The sequence below is a fragment of the Pelophylax lessonae genome (genome assembly GCF_965119305.1).
Source record: "Pelophylax lessonae genome assembly, chromosome: 1".
NCBI lineage: Eukaryota > Metazoa > Chordata > Amphibia > Anura > Ranidae > Pelophylax > Pelophylax lessonae.
This window is the reverse complement of record NC_138768.1, coordinates 544,753,148-544,775,823: the sequence shown is the minus strand read 5'-3', so window position 1 is coordinate 544,775,823 and position 22,676 is coordinate 544,753,148. Positions and strand designations below refer to the sequence as shown.

The 22,676-nt window shown below is 47.8% G+C and overlaps 1 protein-coding gene across 1 annotated transcript in view; it reads right to left on the bottom strand.

Moving 5' to 3' along the window:
- The window catches only part of FUT10 (fucosyltransferase 10), a 48,885-nt gene that overhangs the window by 25,083 nt on the left and 1,126 nt on the right, over nucleotides 1-22,676 (bottom strand). The window contains exon 2 of the mRNA XM_082243218.1: nucleotides 18,488-18,675. Coding sequence (XP_082099344.1) covers nucleotides 18,488-18,565 — 78 coding nt within the window. The 5' untranslated portion in view covers nucleotides 18,566-18,675. The remainder of the gene's footprint in view (nucleotides 1-18,487; nucleotides 18,676-22,676) is intronic.

Sequence of the window (22,676 nt, the reverse complement as noted above, 5' to 3'; positions counted from 1 at the left end):
GCATAACAAGCATACCGTAGTATGTGCACCTAACTTGACTGTTTCTGTGTTCCATGTTGTTGATACTTTGTTATAACAGGGCATGAACTTGCAAAGAAGCTGCCATTCCTATGGCAACTTATCAAGAACAATTCCCACAGTTTCCTTACTGCACGAGACTATGAAGTAAATGCTACACAGCACAGAAATCCAGGAAGTAGAAGGGCAGCAGCTTCAGCTGCCCACAGTTAAAATGGCTGCAGCCAGAATTTGTGGTGAAAGATTCCTGCAGCATTTTTAGCAAGCAGAGAATCACAATACATACAGTGCCTTGCGTATTCGGCCCCCTTGAACTTTGCGACCTTTTGCCAAATTTCAGGCTTCAAACATAAAGATATAAAACTGTATTTTTTTGTGAAGAATCAACAACAAGTGGGACACAATCATGAAGTGGAACGAAATTTATTGGATATTTCAACCTTTGTTAACAAATAAAAAACTGAAAAATTGGGCGTGAAAAATTATTCAGCCCCTTTACTTTCAGTGCAGCAAACTCTCTCCAGAAGTTCAGAGAGGATCTCTGAATGATCCAATGTTGACCTAAATGACTAATGATGATAAATAGAATCCACCTGTGTGTAATCAAGTCTCTGTATAAATGTACCTGCACTGTGATAGTCTCAGAGGTCCGTTTAAAGCGCAGAGAGCATCATGAAGAACAAGGAACACACCAGGCAGGTCCGAGTTACTGTTGTGGAGAAGTATAAAGCTGGATTTGGATACAAAAAGATTTCCCAAGCTTTAAACATCCCAAGGAGCACTGTGCAAGCGATAATATTCAAATGGAAGGAGTATCAGACCACTGCAAATCTACGAAGACCTGGCCGTCCCTCTAAACTTTCAGCTCATACAAGGAGAAGACTAAACAGAAATGCAGCCAAGAGGCCCATGATCACTCTGGATGCACTGCAGAGATCTACAGCTGAGGTGGGAGACTCTGTCCATAGGACAACAATCAGTCGTATACTGCACAAATCTAGCCTTTATGGAAGAGTGGCAAGAAGAAAGCCATTTCTTAAAGATATCCATAAAAAGTGTCGTTTAAAGTTTGCCACTAGTGTTGAGCGAACACGGACTGTATTATTCGTGTTCGTACCGAATAATTGGATTTTTTGTACCCGAACACGGACACGGACACTTTACTGTATGTTCGGGTAAAAATCCGTGTTCGGTCGTTTTATTTCCGGGTTTTGCATGCTTTGGCGCTCTTTTCATGGCGGGCTTTCAACAGCCAATCAACAATCGTTTAACTGGTGTGCCTTAAGCCATCCCAGCCATGCCTGCAAATGTCTCAGTAGCTGTGATTGGCCGTCTGAAGCATGTGACCAAGTCTTTATAAGTTCGAGGCAGCCGCAGCGGCGTCATTATGCTGCTTAGATTCAGGGACAGAGCACACATCAACGTGCTGGCTGCTGATTAGGGAAAGATAGGCAGGAAAAAACCATTTGTGTCCGGATAGAATTGAGGGACAGGTCGGAGTGTTTAGGCAGGGCGAGTTGTAGGCATTTTAGGGATAGAGTCTGCTGAATTATATAGGGTCAGTGTCTTCTACAAACTACAATCGATATTGCTGTGTGGGGGGTGGGGTCTGCACTCAATCCTGATCTACGATCTCTTCTCAATCCTGTTAGGGACAGAGTCTGCTGAATTTTAGGGAAACTGTGTTCTACAAACTACAATCGATATTGCTGTGTGGTGTGGGATTGGAGATAGGCAGGTGTCAGTGATCCACATCCATTTTTCTGTGTGTGAGCTGCAGTGAACACAATCTTTTTGGGCTGCAGTGAACACAATCTTTTTGGGCTGCAGTGAACACAATCTTTTTGGGCTGCAGTGAACACAATCTTTTTGGGCTGCAGTGAACACAATCTTTTTGGGGTGCAGTGAACAAAATCTTTTTGGGGTGCAGTGAACACAATCCTTTTTGGTGTGCAGTGAACACAATCTTTGTGGGGTGCAGTGAACAAAATCCTTTGTGGGGTGCAGTGAACACAATCTTTTTGGGGTGCAGTGAACAAAATCCTTTTTGGGGTGCAGTGAACAACATCCTTTTTGGGGTGCAGTGAACACAATCTTTTTGGGGTGCAGTGAACAAAATCCTTTGTGGGGTGCAGTGAACACAATCTTTTTGGGGTGCAGTGAACACAATCTTTTTGGGGTGGAGTGAACAACATCCTTTTTGGGGTGCAGTGAACAAAATCCTTTTTGGGGTGCAGTGAACAAAATCATTTTTGGGGTGCAGTGAACACAATCTTTTTGGGGTGCAGTGAACACAATCTTTGTGGGGTGCAGTGAACACAATCTTTTTGGGGTGGAGTGAACAACATCCTTTTTGGGGTGCAGTGAACAACATCCTTTTTGGGGTGCAGTGAACACAATCTTTTTGGGGTGCAGTGAACACAATCTTTGTGGGGTACAGTGAACAGAATCTTTGTGGGGTGCAGTGAACACAATCTTTGGGGGGTACAGTGAACACAATCTTTGTGAGGTGCAGTGAACACAATCTTTGTGGGGTGCAGTGAACACAATCATTGTGGGGTGCAGTGAACTCAATCTTTGTGGGGTACAGTGAACACAATCTCATACTGAAGGTTTGAGGGTGCTGCCTGTTCCATACTCCCCCTACTCCTCATCTAGCCTTTTAGGGGTACAAACAATAGTAATTGGGGCCTAGTGTGGTTGTGTACGTGTGATATACATACACTTTTTTGGGATCATATTTTCTATTCCGCTATTTAATCAAAAACCTTTGGGGATCAGTTAAATTGGGGGATAGTCTGTGTTGGTACGTGTGAGAGAGATCCACCTTTCCAAGTTGTTGGGGTTCATCTCATACTTCTGAAGGTTTGAGGGTGCTGCCTGTTCCATACTCCCCCTACTCCTAGCCTTTTAGGGGTACAAACAATAGTAATTGGGGCCTAGTGTGGTTGTGTACGTGTGATATACATACACTTTTTTGGGATCATATTTTCTATTCCGCTATTTAATCAAAAACCTTTGGGGATCAGTTAAATTGGGGGATAGTCTGTGTTGGTACGTGTGAGAGAGATCCACCTTTCCAAGTTGTTGGGGTTCATCTCATACTTCTGAAGGTTTGAGGGTGCTGCCTGTTCCATACTCCCCCTACTCCTAGCCTTTTAGGGGTACAAACAATAGTAATTGGGGCCTAGTGTGGTTGTGTACGTGTGATATACATACACTTTTTTGGGATCATATTTTCTATTCCGCTATTTAATCAAAAACCTTTGGGGATCAGTTAAATTGGGGGATAGTCTGTGTTGGTACGTGTGAGAGAGATCCACCTTTCCAAGTTGTTGAGGTTCATCTCATACTTCTGAAGGTTTGAGGGTGCTGCCTGTTCCATACTCCCCCTACTCCTAGCCTTTTAGGGGTACAAACAATAGTAATTGGGGCCTAGTGTGGTTGTGTACGTGTGATATACATACACTTTTTTGGGATCATATTTTCTATTCCGCTATTTAATCAAAAACCTTTGGGGATCAGTTAAATTGGGGGATAGTCTGTGTTGGTACGTGTGAGAGAGATCCACCTTTCCAAGTTGTTGAGGTTCATCTCATACTTCTGAAGGTTTGAGGGTGCTGCCTGTTCCATACTCCCCCTACTCCTAGCCTTTTAGGGGTACAAACAATAGTAATTGGGGCCTAGTGTGGTTGTGTACGTGTGATATACATACACTTTTTTGGGATCATATTTTCTATTCCGCTATTTAATCAAAAACCTTTGGGGATCAGTTAAATTGGGGGATAGTCTGTGTTGGTACGTGTGAGAGAGATCCACCTTTCCAAGTTGTTGGGGTTCATCTCATACTTCTGAAGGTTTGAGGGTGCTGCCTGTTCCATACCCCCCCTACTCCTCATCTAGCCTTTTAGGGGTACAAACAATAGTAATTGGGGCCTAGTGTGGTTGTGTACGTGCGAGATACATACACTTTTTTTGATCATATTTCCTATTCCGCTATTCAATAAAAACCTTTGAGGATCAATTGAATTGCGGGATAGTCTGTGTCGGTACGTGTGAGAGAGATCCACCTTTCCAAGTTGTTGGGGTTCATCTCATACTTCTGAAGGTTTGAGGGTGCTGCCTGTTCCATACCCCCCCTACTCCTCATCTAGCCTTTTAGGGGTACAAACAATAGTAATTGGGGCCTAGTGTGGTTGTGTACGTGCGAGATACATACACTTTTTTTGATCATATTTCCTATTCCGCTATTCAATAAAAACCTTTGAGGATCAATTGAATTGCGGGATAGTCTGTGTCGGTACGTGTGAGAGAGATCCACCTTTCCAAGTTGTTGGGGTTCATCTCATACTTCTGAAGGTTTGAGGGTGCTGCCTGTTCCATACCCCCCCTACTCCTCATCTAGCCTTTTAGGGGTACAAACAATAGTAATTGGGGCCTAGTGTGGTTGTGTACGTGCGAGATACATACACTTTTTTTGATCATATTTCCTATTCCGCTATTCAATAAAAACCTTTGAGGATCAATTGAATTGCGGGATAGTCTGTGTCGGTACGTGTGAGAGAGATCCACCTTTCCAAGTTGTTGGGGTTCATCTCATACTTCTGAAGGTTTGAGGGTGCTGCCTGTTCCATACCCCCCCTACTCCTCATCTAGCCTTTTAGGGGTACAAACAATAGTAATTGGGGCCTAGTGTGGTTGTGTACGTGCGAGATACATACACTTTTTTTGATCATATTTCCTATTCCGCTATTCAATAAAAACCTTTGAGGATCAATTGAATTGCGGGATAGTCTGTGTCGGTACGTGTGAGAGAGATCCACCTTTCCAAGTTGTTGGGGTTCATCTCATACTTCTGAAGGTTTGAGGGTGCTGCCTGTTCCATACCCCCCCTACTCCTCATCTAGCCTTTTAGGGGTACAAACAATAGTAATTGGGGCCTAGTGTGGTTGTGTACGTGCGAGATACATACACTTTTTTTGATCATATTTCCTATTCCGCTATTCAATAAAAACCTTTGAGGATCAATTGAATTGCGGGATAGTCTGTGTCGGTACGTGTGAGAGAGATCCACCTTTCCAAGTTGTTGGGGTTCATCTCATACTTCTGAAGGTTTGAGGGTGCTGCCTGTTCCATACCCCCCCTACTCCTCATCTAGCCTTTTAGGGGTACAAACAATAGTAATTGGGGCCTAGTGTGGTTGTGTACGTGCGAGATACATACACTTTTTTTGATCATATTTCCTATTCCGCTATTCAATAAAAACCTTTGAGGATCAATTGAATTGCGGGATAGTCTGTGTCGGTACGTGTGAGAGAGATCCACCTTTCCAAGTTGTTGGGGTTCATCTCATACTTCTGAAGGTTTGAGGGTGCTGCCTGTTCCATACCCCCCCTACTCCTCATCTAGCCTTTTAGGGGTACAAACAATAGTAATTGGGGCCTAGTGTGGTTGTGTACGTGCGAGATACATACACTTTTTTTGATCATATTTTCCATTCCGCTATTCAATAAAAACCTTTCTAGGGCAAGATCTTAAATTACAGAAATATGAGGAGACCGTCAAATAAGGGCCGTGGCCTGGGTCGTGGTGCTGCTGGTAGAGCTCCTGTTGCAAGGAGAGGACATGGTCGATCTGTGCCAGCTACACGCACAAGTGAAACACCTTCCTCAAGTGTGAGTAGGCGACAGAACCTGCATCAGTATTTGGTAGGGCATCAAACGCCCCTAGAAGTGATGAGGCCAGAACAAGTTGAGGCGATAGTAGATTGGTTTGCTGCTGACAGTGCCTCCAGTTCCTTCACATTGTCTCCCACCCAGTCTACTGCAGAAAGGTCAGAGTTGGCACCTGCAGCCAATGTCCAACCGTCTTTCACCTCACCCCCTTGCAAATCAGGCCAGCAGTCTGAGCCCCAAGCCATACAGCAGTCTCTTATTCTTTTTGAGGACTCTGTCAGCAGGGTTTCCCAGGGCCATCCACCTAGCCCTGCCCCAGAAGTGGAAGAGATTGAGTGCAGCGATGCCCAACCACTTATTTCTCAAGATGAGTACATGCAAGGATCATCGCAGCACGTCTCCGATGATGACGAAACGCAGGTGCCAACTGCTGCGGCGTTCAGCATTGTGGAGACCGACAAGGAGGGCAGGGGTGAAGACTGGGTGGAAGATGATGTGGAGGACGATGAGGTCCTCGACCCCACATGGAATGAACGTCATGCAGGTGAACTGAGTAGTTTGGAGGAAGAGGCGGTGGTCGCACAGAGCCACCAGCACAGCAGAAGAGGGAGCAGGGTGCAGAAGCGGAGCGGCCGTGCCCTAGACACTACGCCCGCTACTGCCCAACGCAGCAAGGGAACGAGCGCACCAAAGTCAGCTCAAAGGAGTTCTCTAGCGTGGAAGTTCTTTAGAAAATGTGCTGATGACAGGACACGAGTGGTTTGCACCCTGTGCAATCAGAGCTTGAAGCGAGGCATGAACCTTCTCAACCTGAGCACAACCTGCATGATCAGGCATCTAAGTGCAAAGCACGAGCTGCAGTGGAGTACACACCTTCAAAACCAAGAAACGTCTCTGGCTCATCCTGCTTCCTCTTCTGCTGCAGTCTCGGCCGCTCCAGCCACATCTGTAGTGATACCGGCACCTGCCACCCCGCAAACAGACGATCTGTCAGCAACACCACCACCTGGGTCACCAACAACCATCTCCACAATGTCCCGTGGAAGCGTTCAGCTTTCCATCTCCCAAACACTTGAGAGGAAGAGGAAGTACCCCCCTACCCACCCGCGATCCCTGGCCCTGAATGCCAGCATTTCAAAATTATTGGCCTTTGAAATGCTGTCATTCCGTCTGGTGGAGACGCACAGTTTTAAAAACCTTATGTCGGTGGCTGTCCCACAGTACGTCGTGCCCAGCCGCCACTACTTTTCCAGGCAAGCCATCCCTTCCCTGCACAACCAAGTGGGGGAAAAAATCAGGTGTGCACTGCGCAACGCCATCTGTGCCAAGGTCCACCTAACTACGGATACGTGGACCAGTAAGCACGGTCAGGGGCGTTATATCTCCCTAACGGCACACTGGGTAAATGCAGTGGCGGATGGGCCTGAGGCGGATAGCAATTTGGCGCATGTCCTTCCACCACCGAGGATTGCAGGGCGCTTCAGTTTGCCTCCTGTTCCTAACTCCTCCTACTCCGCTTCCTCATCCTCTACCGCCTCCTCATCCGGACAGCGTAACACCTTCACCACCAACTTCAGCACGGCCAGGGGTAAACGACAGCAGGCAGTTTTACAACTTGCCTGTTTGGGGGACAAACCACACACCGCGCAGGAGTTGTGGAGGAGCATGGAACAGCAGACAAATGAGTGGTTGCTGCCAGCGAGCCTCAAGCCCGGCCTGGGCGAAATCTCATAGCAGCTCTGGGCCTAGCCGGTTTGACGCACATCCCTTGCCTGGCGCATGTGCTGAATTTGGTGGTGCAGAGGTTCCTTAAAAACTACCCCGATATGTCAGAGCTGCTGCAGAAAGTGCGGGCCGTTTGTGCGCACTTTCGGCGTTCTCACCCTGCTGCTGCTCGCCTGGCAGCGCTGCAGCGTAACTTCGGCCTTCCCGCTCACCGCCTCATATGTGACGTGCCCACAAGGTGGAACTCCACCTTGCACATGCTGGAAAGACTGTGCGAGCAGCAGCAGGCCATAGTGGAGTTTCAGCTGCAGCACGCACGCGTGAGTCGCTCTGCGGAACAGCACCACTTCACCACCAATAACTGGGCCTCCATGCGAGACCTGTGTGCCTTGTTGCGCTGTTTTGAGTACTCCACCAACATGGCCAGTGGCAATGACGCCGTTCTCAGCTTAACTATCCCACTTCTATGCCTCCTTGAAAAAACAATTCGGGCGATGATGGAAGAGGATGTGGCACAGGATGAGGAGGAGGAGGAGGATGAAGAGGTAACATTTCCAAGGCTTTCAGGGCAGTCATTCGCAAGGGGCTCCGAGGGTGGGTTCCTGCACACGCAAACGCCAGGGACGCAATTGTCCAGCAGGGGCACAGTTCTGGAGGATGAGGAGGATGAGGAGGAGGAGGAGCTGGAGGAGGAGATGGAACCATGTTCACAGCAGGGTGGCACCCAGGCCAGCTCATGGCCATCACTGGTGCGTGGCTGGGGGGATACAGAGGACACGGACCATACACCTCCCACAGAGGACAGCCTTTCGTTGCCTCTGGGCAGCCTGGCACACATGAGCGATTACATGCTGCAGTGTCTCCACAACGACCGCCGAGTTGCCCACATTCTAACTTGTGCTGATTACTGGGTGGCCACGCTGCTGGATCCCCGTTACAAGGACAACGTACCGTCCTTAATTCACTCACTGGAGCGCGATCGCAAGATGCGCGAGTACAAGCGCACGCTGGTAGACGCCATGCTGCTGGCATTCCCATCTGACAGCGGGGCCACAGTGGAAGCACAAGGCAGAGGAGGAGGAGGAGGAGGTCGCCAACGCAACCAGGGCACCGCCAGCACCTCAGAAGGCAGGGTTAGCATGGCCGAAATGTGGAAAAGCTTTGTCAGCACGCCACAACAAACAGCAGCACCAGCAGCTCAGATGGAACGTCTTAGCAGGAGGCAGCATTTTACCAACATGGTGGAGCAGTATGTGTGCACACGCCTACATGTAGTGAATGACGGGTCTGCCCCCTTCAACTTCTGGGTCTCCAAATTGGGCACATGGCCTGAGCTTGCCCTTTACGCCTTGGAGGTGCTGGCGTGCCCTGCAGCCAGTGTATTATCTGAACGGGTATTTAGCACGGCTGGGGGCGTTATAACAGACAAGCGCAGCCGCCTGTCCAGAGACAATGTGGACAAGCTCACGTTCATTAAAATGAACCAGGCATGGATCCCACGGGACTTTTCCGTACCTTATGCAGAATAGCAATGGATACCGACCTTACCCACCCATTGTTCCATTTTTGCTCTTTCTCACTCTTTTGGGGTGTACCCTCATTTAAAATTTGTGAAAAGAAGCAGTGTTGGCTACCTCGTCCTCCTCCTCAGGGCCAGATTAATGTAGGGGCTATTGGAGCTGCAGCTCCAGGCCCCTACCTTTTATATAGGCCCCGGGTTGGCCATATTCACTGTTACCGCTCTTCTGTCACTTGTAAACACAGAAGTCTGGCTTCTATGCTCGCTTCCCCAGGCAGCACCCTCAGAACCTCCCCACACAGCGTGAAGGCCGGACAAGGAGGGACAGTTGGCGATGCATGGATGTGTTTATGGGCTTCAGAGACAGCATCCCATGTTGAATTAGGCATGCATGGCTGCACCCTTCCTCCTCTGGGTGCATGGCAAGGCACGGCCCTAAGGCCCTTCAAAATCCTCAGCACCAAGCCCATGATGCTGTTAATCCGGCCCTGGTCCTCCTCCACCGCCGCTTCCACCTACACCGCCCATAGGTGTGCGCAGCCTATTGCATTAAGGTGTGCACCCCAAAGTTGAAATACACATGCATGTGTTTGCCAGCAGGGAGAGTAATGTATCGGGGCCATGTACCTGTAGGCAAGGAGAAATAGAGCAGAGCAGGTCCCAGGGAGATCTTTCCCATCTCCTCACTGGCAATGCTATGTGCCCTAGGTGATTAGGGTGTGCCCAGGCACACCCAGCACACCCTGTGCGCACGCCTATGTCACCGCCACATCCACCACCACCTCAACCTCCCTCCTACTCCATATGGGCCTCGTCCTTCAGAGATGAAGAAGAACATTGTTTTATTTTTCTGTTTTTTTTTTGTTGTTTTAAGTTATTTCCCTATCCACATTTGTTTGCAGAGCACTTGCCATGCTCTTAATTACGTTTTGCTGCCATTTGCAGCACTCTAGCCCTTTCCTTTGGTGTTTTAGAGCCATTTTAGTGCCTTAAAGTTCGGGTCCCCATTGACTTCAATGGGGTTCGGTGTCCGGGAAAAGTTCGGTAAAAGTCCGGGACACGGACCCGGACTTTTTTTTAAAGTTCGGCCGAACCCGTCGAACACGGACATCTAGGTGTCCGCTCAACCCTATTTGCCACAAGCCACCTGGGAGACACACCAAACATGTGGAAGAAGGTGCTCTGGTCAGATGAAACCAATATCGAACTTTTTGGCAACAATGCAAAACGTTATGTTTGGCATAAAAGGAACACAGCTCATCACCCTGAACACACCATCCCCACTGTCAAACATGGTGGTGGTAGCATCATGGTTTGGGCCTGCTTTTCTTCAGCAGGGACAGGGAAGATGGTTAAAATTGATGGGAAGATGGATTGAGCCAAATACAGGACCATTCTGGAAGAAAACCTGATGGAGTCTACAAAAGATCTGAGACTGGGACGGAGATTTGTCTTCCAACAAGACAATGATCCAAAACATCAAGCAAAATCTACAATGGAATGGTTCACAAATAAACATATCCAGGTGTTAGAATGGCCAAGTCAAAGTCCAGACCTGAATCCAATCGAGAATCTGTGAAAAGAACTGAAAACTGCTGTTCACAAATGCTCTTCATCCAACCTCACTGAGCTCGAGCTGTATTGCAAGGAGGAATGGGCAAAAATTTCAGTCTCTCGATGTGCAAAACTGATAGAGACATACCCCAAGCGACATACAGCTGTAATCGCAGCAAAAAGGGATTTTTGTAAGATCTTACCGTAAAATCCTTTTCTCTTAAGCTCATTGACAGACGTAGTCCTCCTTGATTAATATCAACTCGGGTTATACTGCCCTCTACAGGAGTAGGACTAGACAGGAAAGAAAACGTTCTGGCCACACCTTAGGGGCAGTCCCAGAGAGTATATCCTCTCACTTCCTGCTACAGCAAATCAGTTATGTCACAAAGCAGTGTTTAGAGAATTTAACCCAACCCAACTCAGAAAACAAAGGGGCGGGTACTACGTCTGTCAATGAGCTTAAGAGAAAAGGATTTTACGGTAAGATCTTACAAAAATCCATTTTTCTCTGTCGCTCATTGACAGACGTAGTCCTCCTTGATTAATATCAACTCGGGACGTCCCAAAGCAGTGCCACAAATGAGGGGTGGGATAACAGAAATCAAAATCCAGAAGGCCCAGCCGGAGCCAACCAGAAGCATCAAGGACTCATCGAGCAAAAAGATGAGACCTAAGTGAAAAAACCCAACAAACCCTCGAGGTAGACCAACGGTCTCCTCAAATTGCGGCCTGCAAAACCTTGCAGCCAAATGAGGCATCCGACGATGCCATCACATCAACTTTATAAAATTTTGTAAAGGTATGAACCGACGATCAAGTAATCGCCTTGAAAACCTGGACCCCTGACGCCTGATGGTGGAAGGCCCAGGAAACACTAAGCGCCCGAATAGAGTGCGCCTTAACAGGGAACGGAGGATTCCGACCCTTAAATAGAATAAGCCTGTACCAACGTCTGTCTAATCCATTTGGAGATAGTCGCGGCAGATGCAGGCAACCCCTTTCTGGGGCCATCCGTGATCACAAAAAGTGAATCCGTTTCACGGAACAATTCCGTAGTCTTCAGGTATACCCTGATTGCCCGAACTACATCCAAGGAATGCAACGCACATTCCCGAGGATGATTGGGCTTAGGACACAAGGAAGGTAGCACAATATCTTCATTCAGATGAAAATCTGAAACCACCTTAGGAAGAAAGGATCGCTTCGGATGAAGAACTACCTTATCCCTATGAACCACTAGATATGGGGAATGGCATGATAATGCAGCCAGTTCTGACACCCTGCGTGCAGAAGTGATAGCCACCAAGAAGGCCACCTTCTGGGATAATGTAAGCAAGGGAATCTCCCTGATATTTTCAAGGGGAGGTTTCTGCCGAACCGACAAAACAAATTAAGATCCCAGGGCGGTAAGGGCACGCGCACTGGCGGAGCCAAGTGCTGCACCCCCTGGATGAAATTCCGCACCAAGGAATGAGTAGCCAGCGGCTTCTGAAAGAAGATTGCTAACGCTGAAACCTGACCCTTGATGGTGCTCAAGGATAGTTTCTGCTCAACCCCCTTTTGCAGAAAAGCCAAAATTCGGGTCACCAAATAGGTACGTGGGGGAAATCCCAAAGATTCACACCACGCAATATAAGTCTTCCATGTGCGATAATAGACTTTGCTGGAAGTCGCTTTCCTTGCTTTAATTAGAGTAGGAATAACTGAAGCTGACAATCCTCTGTCCTTCAGTACCTGGGTCTCAATGGCCAGGCCGTTAAAGCCAGCCACTGTAAAGCACAATGGAAGATCGGTCCTTGAGACCGCAGATCCTCCCTGAGAGGAAGTCTCCAAGGAGCGTCCGCGACTAGCCTGTCCAAGTCGGCGTACCCGGCTTGACGAGGCCAGCCTGGAATTTCCAGGATAACTGGAGTTCCCTCCACCTCTATCCTGCGGAGAAATCTCAGCAGCAACTTGAGAGGGGGGAAGACATATAATAGCTGATACTGCCCCTACGGGGCGCTCAGCGCGTCTGCTGCGTCCGCTAGAGGATCGCGGGCACGAGCCCTGTTGAGCCGACATGCCAACAGATCCATATCCGGGGTGCCCCAATGAAGGGACAGCTGGTGAAATACCTCTGGATGAAGAGACTATTCCTCTTGATCCAGAATCTGACGGCTGAGATAATCTGCCTGTCCACCCCCGGGATGAATATCGTGGAGAGAGCTGGAACAACTGTTCCGCCCAATAAAGAATGTTGGCCACTTCTATGGCCGCCAGGGCACTCTTGGTGCCCCTTGGTGATTGACATAAGTCATGACTGTGGCATAGTCCAATTGGATCCGAACCGGGCTGTCCTGGAGCTGCTCGGTCCAGTAAATCGGACAAAGTCTGATCGCTCTCAGTTCCAACACATTTATCGGTAACCTGGAATTTATCAGAAGAAATGACTTCCCCTGGCTGAGCATCGGAGATCGAAGCCACCAGACCAGAGCCTCCCTGGTCTGCTCGCTCAATCGGATCCGATTGTCCAGGGAATCGGGATTCCGATTCCATTTGAGAAGAATCTCCTCTTGGAGAATTCGGGTATGAGACTGGGCAAACGGTACTGCCTCTAAGGAGGCGACCATCAGTCCCAGCCAGCTGATGGACAGCAACATCCGAATCATTGACTGAATCTTCTGGAGTTTCTCCGCATGGAGAAACACTCTTGCCAAGGATGTATCCAAAATTAGGCCCAGATAGTTCAGTGTCCTGGTAGGAACCAGCCTGTGAAGATGGGGATATGAAGATAGGCATCCTGAATGTCTATGGACGCCAGGAGATCCCCCTGATGCAGGGAGGCCACCACTGTTCGGATGGACTCCATCTCTCCCAAGACCAGAATTGGACGCACCTAGCCCTTTTTCCTGGGCATTGTGAACAGGTTCGACTAGAACCCCTGAAACTGTCCAAGGAATGGGAACTCCCACTCCTTGTTGCATCAAGCTGTCCCCCGCAAAGCTTTTTAAGCGACCCAGGGATGTCGAATATTGGATGGGAAGAATCGCACCGGTGGAAGTGATCGAAACTCGATCTTGTATCCCGACCGTATGACCTCGCGAACCCCTTTATCCGGGATTCTGGAAAGCCATGGATCTGGAAACCGGTGAAGACGTCCCCCCACCCTAGAGATGGGTGGGGGCCCATTCTGTCAATCCAACGGGATAACAGTGGCTTTATTTAGTCTGGCAATCGGTGAGTCCACTATTGGTGGTACCGTCCATCTTATAATGAGGGATACCTCAAACTGATAGCGCCTAGCAATGCGTTTGGAAATAGCAGGGGTTCGTTTTCGGACGACCCCATTTGGGCAAGGGAAACCCTTCGCCATTTTGGTAGGCTTGCTAGTACCAAAAAAAGGAATATCAGTCTCAGCTACCTCTGCCGGTGTAATCTCAAGATTTAAGGTTTCCCGGACAGACACAACTAGTGCCTCCACCAACGCTTCTTGTGCTATGGCGGAGGCAGAAGCGTCCTCCTCACTGTCTGAGGAGACCGTACCTGAGACAACAACCCCAGAAAAGGGGCTGCAATGACCAGCTCAGAATCCGTATCTGAAGTATCAGATGAAAGAAGGGTAGGCGGGGGTCGCTTTTCTTGACCCCCGTCCCTGACAGGCTACCTCCACCCGGGATACCAAAGACTCCAAACTGCTGATAATACATCATCCCAAGTGGGGTACTGGAGGGTCCTGCGGCCACCTCGAGGGGATCAGGTGGGGATACATGTGTGGCAGGGTTCATGATTAACAAGACACTTGCCAGCAAACACAAAAAATTAAATGCAATAAAAAACATTTTTTTTTTTTTTTTTTACTTAGTCCCCCAGCGCAATAGCGCCCCTCAGTGTACCTGCTTGGACCCCTCAAAGAGAGAGAGAGAGACCCCAAGGCTCACCTGATGCACAGAAGTTTCTTATCAACCTGCTTCCAGCACTGTCTGTTACAGACAGGAAGTCTTTGGCTTGCTTTCCCGGGCCGAGGAGGCGGCTCCGCCCCCTTTACACACCTTCCGGCGCCTCCCCATAGCTCCTCGAGGTGTTTGGTCACCTCAAACCTGGCCGCCCCCATGCTGGAGACACGAGGCTACGCCAATATGGTGGCCCCGTGCGATCAGCAGGAAAATGGCGGCGGCCTGTGTAGGATAGCGGCGGCTTGCAAGCTAGCAAGCTAGCAACGGCCTGCGGGAGGTGTGCACTCGGCCTGTGCGGCCTGCGGGAGGTGTCCTCGGCCTGTGCGGCCTGCGGGAGTGTGCACTCGGCCTGTGCGGCCTGCGGGAGGTGTCCTCGGCCTGTGCGGCCTGCGGGAGTGTGCACTCGGCCTGTGCGGCCTGCGGGAGGCTGTGCGGCCTGTGGAAGTGACCGGCTTTCTGGAGGGATGGCGACCTGCGGATGCAGTAACTCAGGCATAGGCATCGGCCTGTATACACACTCTGACAGGTAGGATACCTCTATACCTCAATAGTAATGCCTTTTAGTAGTCTGCCACTGACTTCAGTCACCCTTACAGTCATATAGTGACTTTAGATAGTCAGCTCCCAAAACAAGCCTCCTGGTTTCTTATTCACAAATCACACTCAAATTGGGGGATCTGTGACCTGTTATAGGATAGAGGGGGGACCCAGAAACTGAGTGTCCGACCATCCCAGAGAGGGGCCCGTGTCCACCAACAAACCCGACAGGGGGAGAGGGGGAACATTCTACTCACCATACCGGTGTTCCGTGAAAATTACCTACGTGTGAGAAAAACCTACCCTCGTCACTTCTGGTTGCACGGCACTGTGTCTAATGCGGCGTTTACATTAAAACAGCTGGGCTGCTATACGAGTGATCTCCACTCCTGTCCCTGTCACTTCCCTCATCTCGGCTAGTAAATATTAAAGCGGCGGCGGGTGTATGCGAACATAAATCACGGAGCCGAGACCCGCTTTTATATTTACTAGCCAAGATCAGGGCAGTGACAGGGACAGGAGCGGAGATGAATTATATTGCAGCACAGCTGTTTTAATGTATGCGTGGCGTGGGTAGGTTTTTTTCACGGACACCGTGATAACTTCCTACTAGTGCGCATGCGCACTAGTCACGTCCTCAGCTGTTTCATTAGGTATCCGGGGCTGTGAGCGGGGATTAGGTATCCGGGGTAGGTAATTCTCACGTTACACCGGAACCAGGCGGGCGCCAACTCCTGACAGAACCCCTCTCCACCGGGGTGGTGGGGCTGTCGACCAATACGGACGCCGTGACTCAGTTTGCAACTGGTCATTGGCGTCCAGGCGAGACGTTTAACTCGCAGGGTCAGTTCCCGTCCAGTGGGACTATGTCGCGGCCGACCCAGCGCGGAGCTATGGCCTGCATGCGCTCGTAGGCTGAACTGGGATGACCACTGGATCTCAACATCCAGCCCGTCGCCCAGTTTCAGCGTACTTGCTTGAAGATCTCACAGGAACACTGGAGAAGAAAAGCTGCCTAAAAAAGTATTTCAAAAAAATCTTGCCAGGACCAAAGATCCCAGCAAGGAACTTAGGTCCTTACTCCTAACTAGACAGAAAAAAACAAATTTGCTGCAGCAGGAAGTGAGAGGATATACCCTCTGGGACTGCCCCTAAGGTGTGGCCAGAACGTTTTCTTTCCTGTCTAGTCCTACTCCTGTAGAGGGCAGTATAACCCGAGTTGATATTAATCAAGGAGGACTACGTCTGTCAATGAGCGACATAGAAAAGGTGGCGCTACAAAGTATTAACTTAAAGGGGCTGAATAATTTTGCACGCCCAATTTTTCAGTTTTTTATTTGTTAAAAAAGTTTGAAATATGCAATAAATTTCGTTCCACTTCTTGATTGTGTCCCACTTGTTGTTGATTCTTTAAAAATTACAGTTTTATATCTTTATGTTTGAAGCCTGAAATGTGGCAAAAGGTCGCAAAGTTCAAGGGGGCCGAATACTTTCGCAAGGCACTGTATAAAATATGCAATGTGGTTAGAGGAAACTTTTAGAATGGCAAAGATGTTTTTATTACAACCTATGTTACAAGACTGCAGTTCCTCTTTAACAACCAGCTCTCACTGCTCCCCGATTGGGCAAATCTTTGCCCAATCAGGGTACAGAATACACTGTGCTGCGCTCAGTGCATTGCAGGGTGTTCATCGGGGCGAACACCCAGGGAACATCCTGCAAATTCAGGTGTTCTGCGAATGGCTGGGCAGGCAAATGTTCGGCCCAAACTCATGCAGGGGCCGAACCATTTGCCCATCCCTACTTACCTGTGTACTACCGCTTTACGCACCACCCACACCCAACCATAAACGAGTGTAGCTGGCTATACGCAGCTCCAGAGGCTCCTGGACACCACAATATGCAGCATGTTCACACTGTACAGAGGAATATACCCATGTGTCTGATTCCTAAGAAGATGAGATTATCGGACAAATGGTTTTTGTTGAATGCTAGTCTCCATATTGAAAATTAGGAGGTTACTAAAGTTATTAAAAAATTCTTGTACGACAGAATACAAATTCAGAAGTGATCTCATGTATGGTATTGTATTTGTATTGTATTTTAGGACAAAGGATGTACTGATTAAGCGTAAATTGTACAATCTAGTATCGTACGAGAAACATTTTCGTGTTTGTCCCTTTGGATAATATCGGATGAACTGTTGTGATCGCCTCTTGAAAGCTTTGTACTAACCCAAAGTTGGCAACACTCTCCAAAAAATTTTAAGGACACTTTTTTTTTTTATGTCGGTGGAGTATTATTTTAATTAGGGGAGGGTAATTCATTTGTAGGCATGGCCTAGTAGGAGAGAAAAAAAATGTGGCACGCTAAGCTAAGAAATGGGTGTAGTTTAAATTACGCTAAATACTAGGCATGGCTTAAAGGGGGTGTGGTTAAATAGAGTCTGAAAGGTCTTAGGCTGGGTTCACATATATGCGAATTGGATGCATTTTTAACTGCAATCAATTCGCAAAACATGTGAATGTGACCGGCTTTCAATACAGCCAGTTCACACATGTGCAGGGTGCCCCCAGTGCAGTTTGAGAGACAGGGAGAGAAAGAGAGACAGGGAGAGACAGGGAGAGAAAGAGAGAGAGAGAAAAAGAGAGAAAGAGAGAAAGAGAGAAAGAGAGAAAAAGAGAAAGAGAGAGAGACTTTTAATTACTGTTTAGGCATAAGAGAGTTTCTTCTTCCTCCCCTCATGCAGCTTGCAGAGCAGCTCCATGCCACAACACTGAAAGCCCGGACAGCGCCCCCATTGACTGGGACCTGGTGCAGCCTGCCCCCTGCTACCTCCTCCACCAATAGGTAGCTGCAGTTTGCTTGCATCCCTCCCAGAATCTCCCAACTTCCAGCAAACCCAGCTTACTATGTAGGCGGGCAACCATTCCGCACGCTGCCTTTTTATGGGGGGAATCAGACCCCCTCGGCACAGTTCGCCCCTGCCTGGGACAAAGCCTATTTTCTGGGATTCTGTCCGGGACATGCTCAGACTGGGACATGGGTCTGAATTCCGTGAATGTCCATGGCAACTATGCTAACCATCAGATTATCGTATGATCGCTTTGAAAGCAATATTTTTCGTCCAATTTTCTGATCGTGTGTACGGGCCTTAAGTGTGTTTAAAAGCAACCAATGTAAGTACTCAAAATTGACATGGCATTAGCTGTTTGTTTAATCCTGTACAGAGCAGAGATCAGACTAGTAAAGGAGAAGCAGCACAAAATCCAGTCAATTGTGTTAAAGTGCTCACATTGTATAAGGAACATACTGAAAGGAGGAGAGAGCAAAGTAACAAGCGTATTAGCCTGCTACTCCTTTTTTACTGTACAATCACAGGCAGAGAATAATTAACTTCAACCCCCTCCACCCCAGCCCTGGCCATGCCACAATATTCTAAGGGCCAATGTGGTATGCAGAATCAGTATACACAATGACATCTGATTGTGCTGTGCAGCACGCCATATTTTTCACCATCTTACCTGAAATGTAACTAGGAGAAAAAAGAAGGCTACAATCAGACACGTGATCCAAAACTTTGTGCCCCAAATTCGAATCATTTTTTTACTTTGATCGCCATCAGTGAATACTCTTCAAAGAAACGCTTCAAAGAAACGTGCCTATACACGGTTATGGAAACCATATGTCTCATCTTTTGCAGTTTAAAAATCTATAAAAAAAAAAAAAAAACAACAAATAAATTGTAAGGGATGTGCTAACCTTAGCAAACAGCTTTACTTTCCACTTTAAATATAACAGATCTGCAGACAATGCCTGAAATGCTTTTTTGATATAGTGAGAAACTAGATAGAACTTAAAGTGATCGTAAAGTCTTGTTTTTTTTTTTTTTAATAAAATAACAAACATGTTATGCTTACCTCCTCTATACAGTTGGATTTGCACAGAGTGGCCCGGATCCTCCTCTTCTCTGGTCCCTGGCTGCAGCTCCTGGCCTCTCCCTCCTGTTAAGTGCCCCCACAGCAAGCAGCTTGCTATGGGGGCATCTGGGCTGAGTCACAGCTCGTCCATTTAGGTGGCGACAACCCGTGAACCCGAAAGGAAGACCGGATGAAGGTAGAAGCCTCTACAGTGGTGACAGTGCGCCACTGGAGGTATGCTCTGCATACTAGCACATTGTGCCCTTAACTTGCAGGGAGAATTTTTTTTTTTTTCGTTTAATGTGCTTACGTTTACAAGCGCTTTAACTTGTACATTTCTAGGATCACAAGACACAGGTTTATAGGTAAAAAAACCCTTCTTAGAAGCCGAAAATTGCGTACCTTGTCCTCTTATGACCACCTTCTGCTATTTTTCATAAAAGGTTCTGCATGGTGGGAAAAAGTTAGAACTTATCTCATGGTTTTAGGTGTCTTGCTTTCACATAGGGAGAGGCTAAATCTCCAAAGGGGACATTCACAGCAAAGGAGACACAGACAGCAATACAAAAACTGACAGAGGTTCTAAAAATGTACTTCTAAGGATTGTTTATACTTTGATCTGTGTTTTATTGCCCTTTAACCACTCCCATTTAGCTGGGAAAGACAATGGCTGGGGTTGTACACATGCCGCTGTACGAATTATACACATTTCGCACTCAGTTGGCACTATCACCCACTGAACACAACACATTTAGATGAATAGGGCCACGCTGCAACTACGCACCATGCATGTAGTTGCGGTGCATTTTGGGAGTCAAAAAAAAAAAAAAGGAGGTGAGGAGGCAATACAATAGGGATCGATCGATTATCGGCAAGACCGATATATCAAGGGCCGATATGCACTTTCCCCGATATTGCCGATATTTTTGTGACGTCATTCTGCCTTCTTAGGCCACCTCCCTCGCCTATAGCTACCACAGGGTGCCAGACAGCTATCCACCCACCACAGGGTGCCAGACAGCCAGCCACCCACCACAGGGTGCCAGACAGCCAGCTATCCACCACAAGGTGCCAGCCAGCCAGCCACCACAGAGCGCCAGCCAGCCACCCACCACAGGGTGCCAGCAAGCCACTCACCACAGGGTGCCAGCAAGCCAGCCATTAAGCATTAAACAAAAACCAGATTTGTGTCAAAAATTGTCTATATTTTTCAAAACTTTAAATGTACAAAATATCGGCCGATATCGATATGCGATGGCCAAAATATCGGTATCAGCATGGAAAAACTGATATCGGTCGATCCCTACAATACAACACCTCCTCATTGCCTGCCAAATGCTCTCTGAAGAGTGATGTGAACGTAGATTGCTCTTCAGAGAGAAAGCCAAGCGTAAATAACGCCATATTGCTCTAACCTCATTGCGCTCATGTCATACTATTGATAACTTGCTTATGACAGGCGGGGGGGGGGGGGGGGGACGAGTTTCTGTGGCTGTTAATGAGGGAGCATTGCCTTGCTCTCCTGCTCAGCAAGAGAGCGAGGCAGTAGAAACAGATAAGTGGTTTTTGGTGCATTTTTAGTAAATTTTATTTAGTCCCCTCTGGTGATCCTGCCACTGGCAAGTCATGGCAAATTACTGAATTGCTACAGAGGGAAGAAAATACTCTACTGTCTACGGCTGGCTGAAAAGATGAGAAACTAATTCGCCAGTAAAAGGAGCAATGCCTCGCTGTCCAGGACAGCTAGGGAACACCGCCATAGAAATAGATGAATTGTTTTTTAAAGGTTTTTATTTGCCCCTTCTATTGACCCTGTTTTCTGGCAAGTTGGTACCCGTTACAGGATTACTAATGTGACATAGGCCTTAGAGAGACTTCCCCTCACTTCCTGTCCTGTGACCACACAGGTAGTGAGAGGAACTCTAGGCTTTGGAGGAACAGACAGTAATAAACAAATCTGAATATTTCACTGTATCTAAATGTTTTGGCAGAAGTTCCTCTTTTATTATTATTATACTGGATTTATATTATGCCAACAGTGCAGTACTTTACAAAGCAAAGTGAGACAATACAAACCAATACAAGGAGCTAAACACAGTGCTCATTTGGTCCACTTCCTTATAAACCAGCCAAAATTCACTTCATTGGTTAGCTCCCTCCTGTCCAACATCCTTTGATTACCACTAGAGATGGATTCAGGCACGTTCGGAAACGTGGTCCCAACCCACCTGCCCGATCCTGCCAGGAAGACGACACCACACACCGCTATTTACAGGCAGTAAGACATTTCCCATTCCGCAGCTGCACAGACTGGGCAATGTCTCAATGCCTGTGATTAGCGGGGTGAAGTGTTGGCTTCCTGGTGGGATCAGGCAGGTGGGTTGGGACTAGGATCCCCAACATGCCTGAGCCCATCTCTAATATCCACAGTGGCCTAGTGATTAGCACTTCTGCCTTGCAGTACTATGGTCATCGATTTGAAACCCAACCCAGACACTACCAGCATGGAGTTTGCATGCTCTCCCTGTGCTTGCATGGGTTTCTCAGATTTTCTTTCTCAAAGGCATACTGGTAGAATAATTGCCTCCTGTCTAAATTAACCTATGTATAGTATGTGAGGCAGAGGTCTAACATTGTAAGCTCCTTGAGGGGCAGGGACTGATGTGAATGTGCAATGTGTAAAGCACTGTGTAAACTGTCGACACTTTATAAATACCTGTAATAAATATTTTAGATTGTAAGCTCTAATGAGCTGGGCCCTGATTCCTCCTGTATTGAATTGTATTGTAACTGTACTGTTTGCCCTATTTTTGTAAAGCACTGCACAAACTGTTGGAACTAAATAATTCCTGTACAATAATAATAATAATAAATTTTAAAAAAATTGAAGGAGCTGAGTGGAACATTGTCAGCCAAACCCCACCTTTGCTTGGCTTGAGAGGAGTTTTGAGGATGCCCAAGCTCATCTCTATTTATAATCTTTATAAATAAACTTTTTCAACTTCCCTAGACTTTGCAGTAGCCGATCGTGGATGTTGCTCACTTTTATACCCTATGGCACATGTGTCAAACACAAGGCCCGTGGGTTGAATCTGGCCATTATACTTGGCCCACGCACCTCTCCTTTATCTCTGCCCCTACTTTGTCTCAGCAATCGGCAGCAGAGAAGAGGACAGAACTCCTCCACTAGATCCTGCGCTTTTCTGTGCAGCCAGGGAGAGGGTCCTCTCTGCCCCTGTCTCAGCAGAAAGGAGGACAGAACTCCCCCTACAGATCCTGCGCCTCTCTGCACAGCCACAGCACACCCTCGTCTCCACCTCTGCTGGTCTCAGCATTCAGCAGACTGAAGCAGCTGACTTTCACCCTCCTCAGGTCTTCCTCCAGACTCTGCACCTTCTGATTGTCAGCTACTACCCCAGCTTCTTCCAGGCAGCTGGTAAGTGGGTGCACTGTGATATAGGATAAACAATATTAAAAAGGTACCCTGACCCGTGACCACGTCCTTTAGGACGAAATGCGTCAGTGCACTCTTTTTGCATTTGATGTCCCTGCTGCCGTGCAAATTCCGGGTCGCCAGCAGCATTCTATTTGGATACTGGTGTGGTGGTTCATTCTTTTCGTTGGTATCCAGATATATTACTGGCTTGTTACAAATAAGTCTCTTGTGCTACTGTAATGACAGCAACATCATCTGGTGAGTATTCAATCTCCCTAGTGGCGGTGTTTCACGATTGATCTATGATTTGCACCTTCCATTGACACATCTGATGCTTATGATCTTTGCTTTGGACTC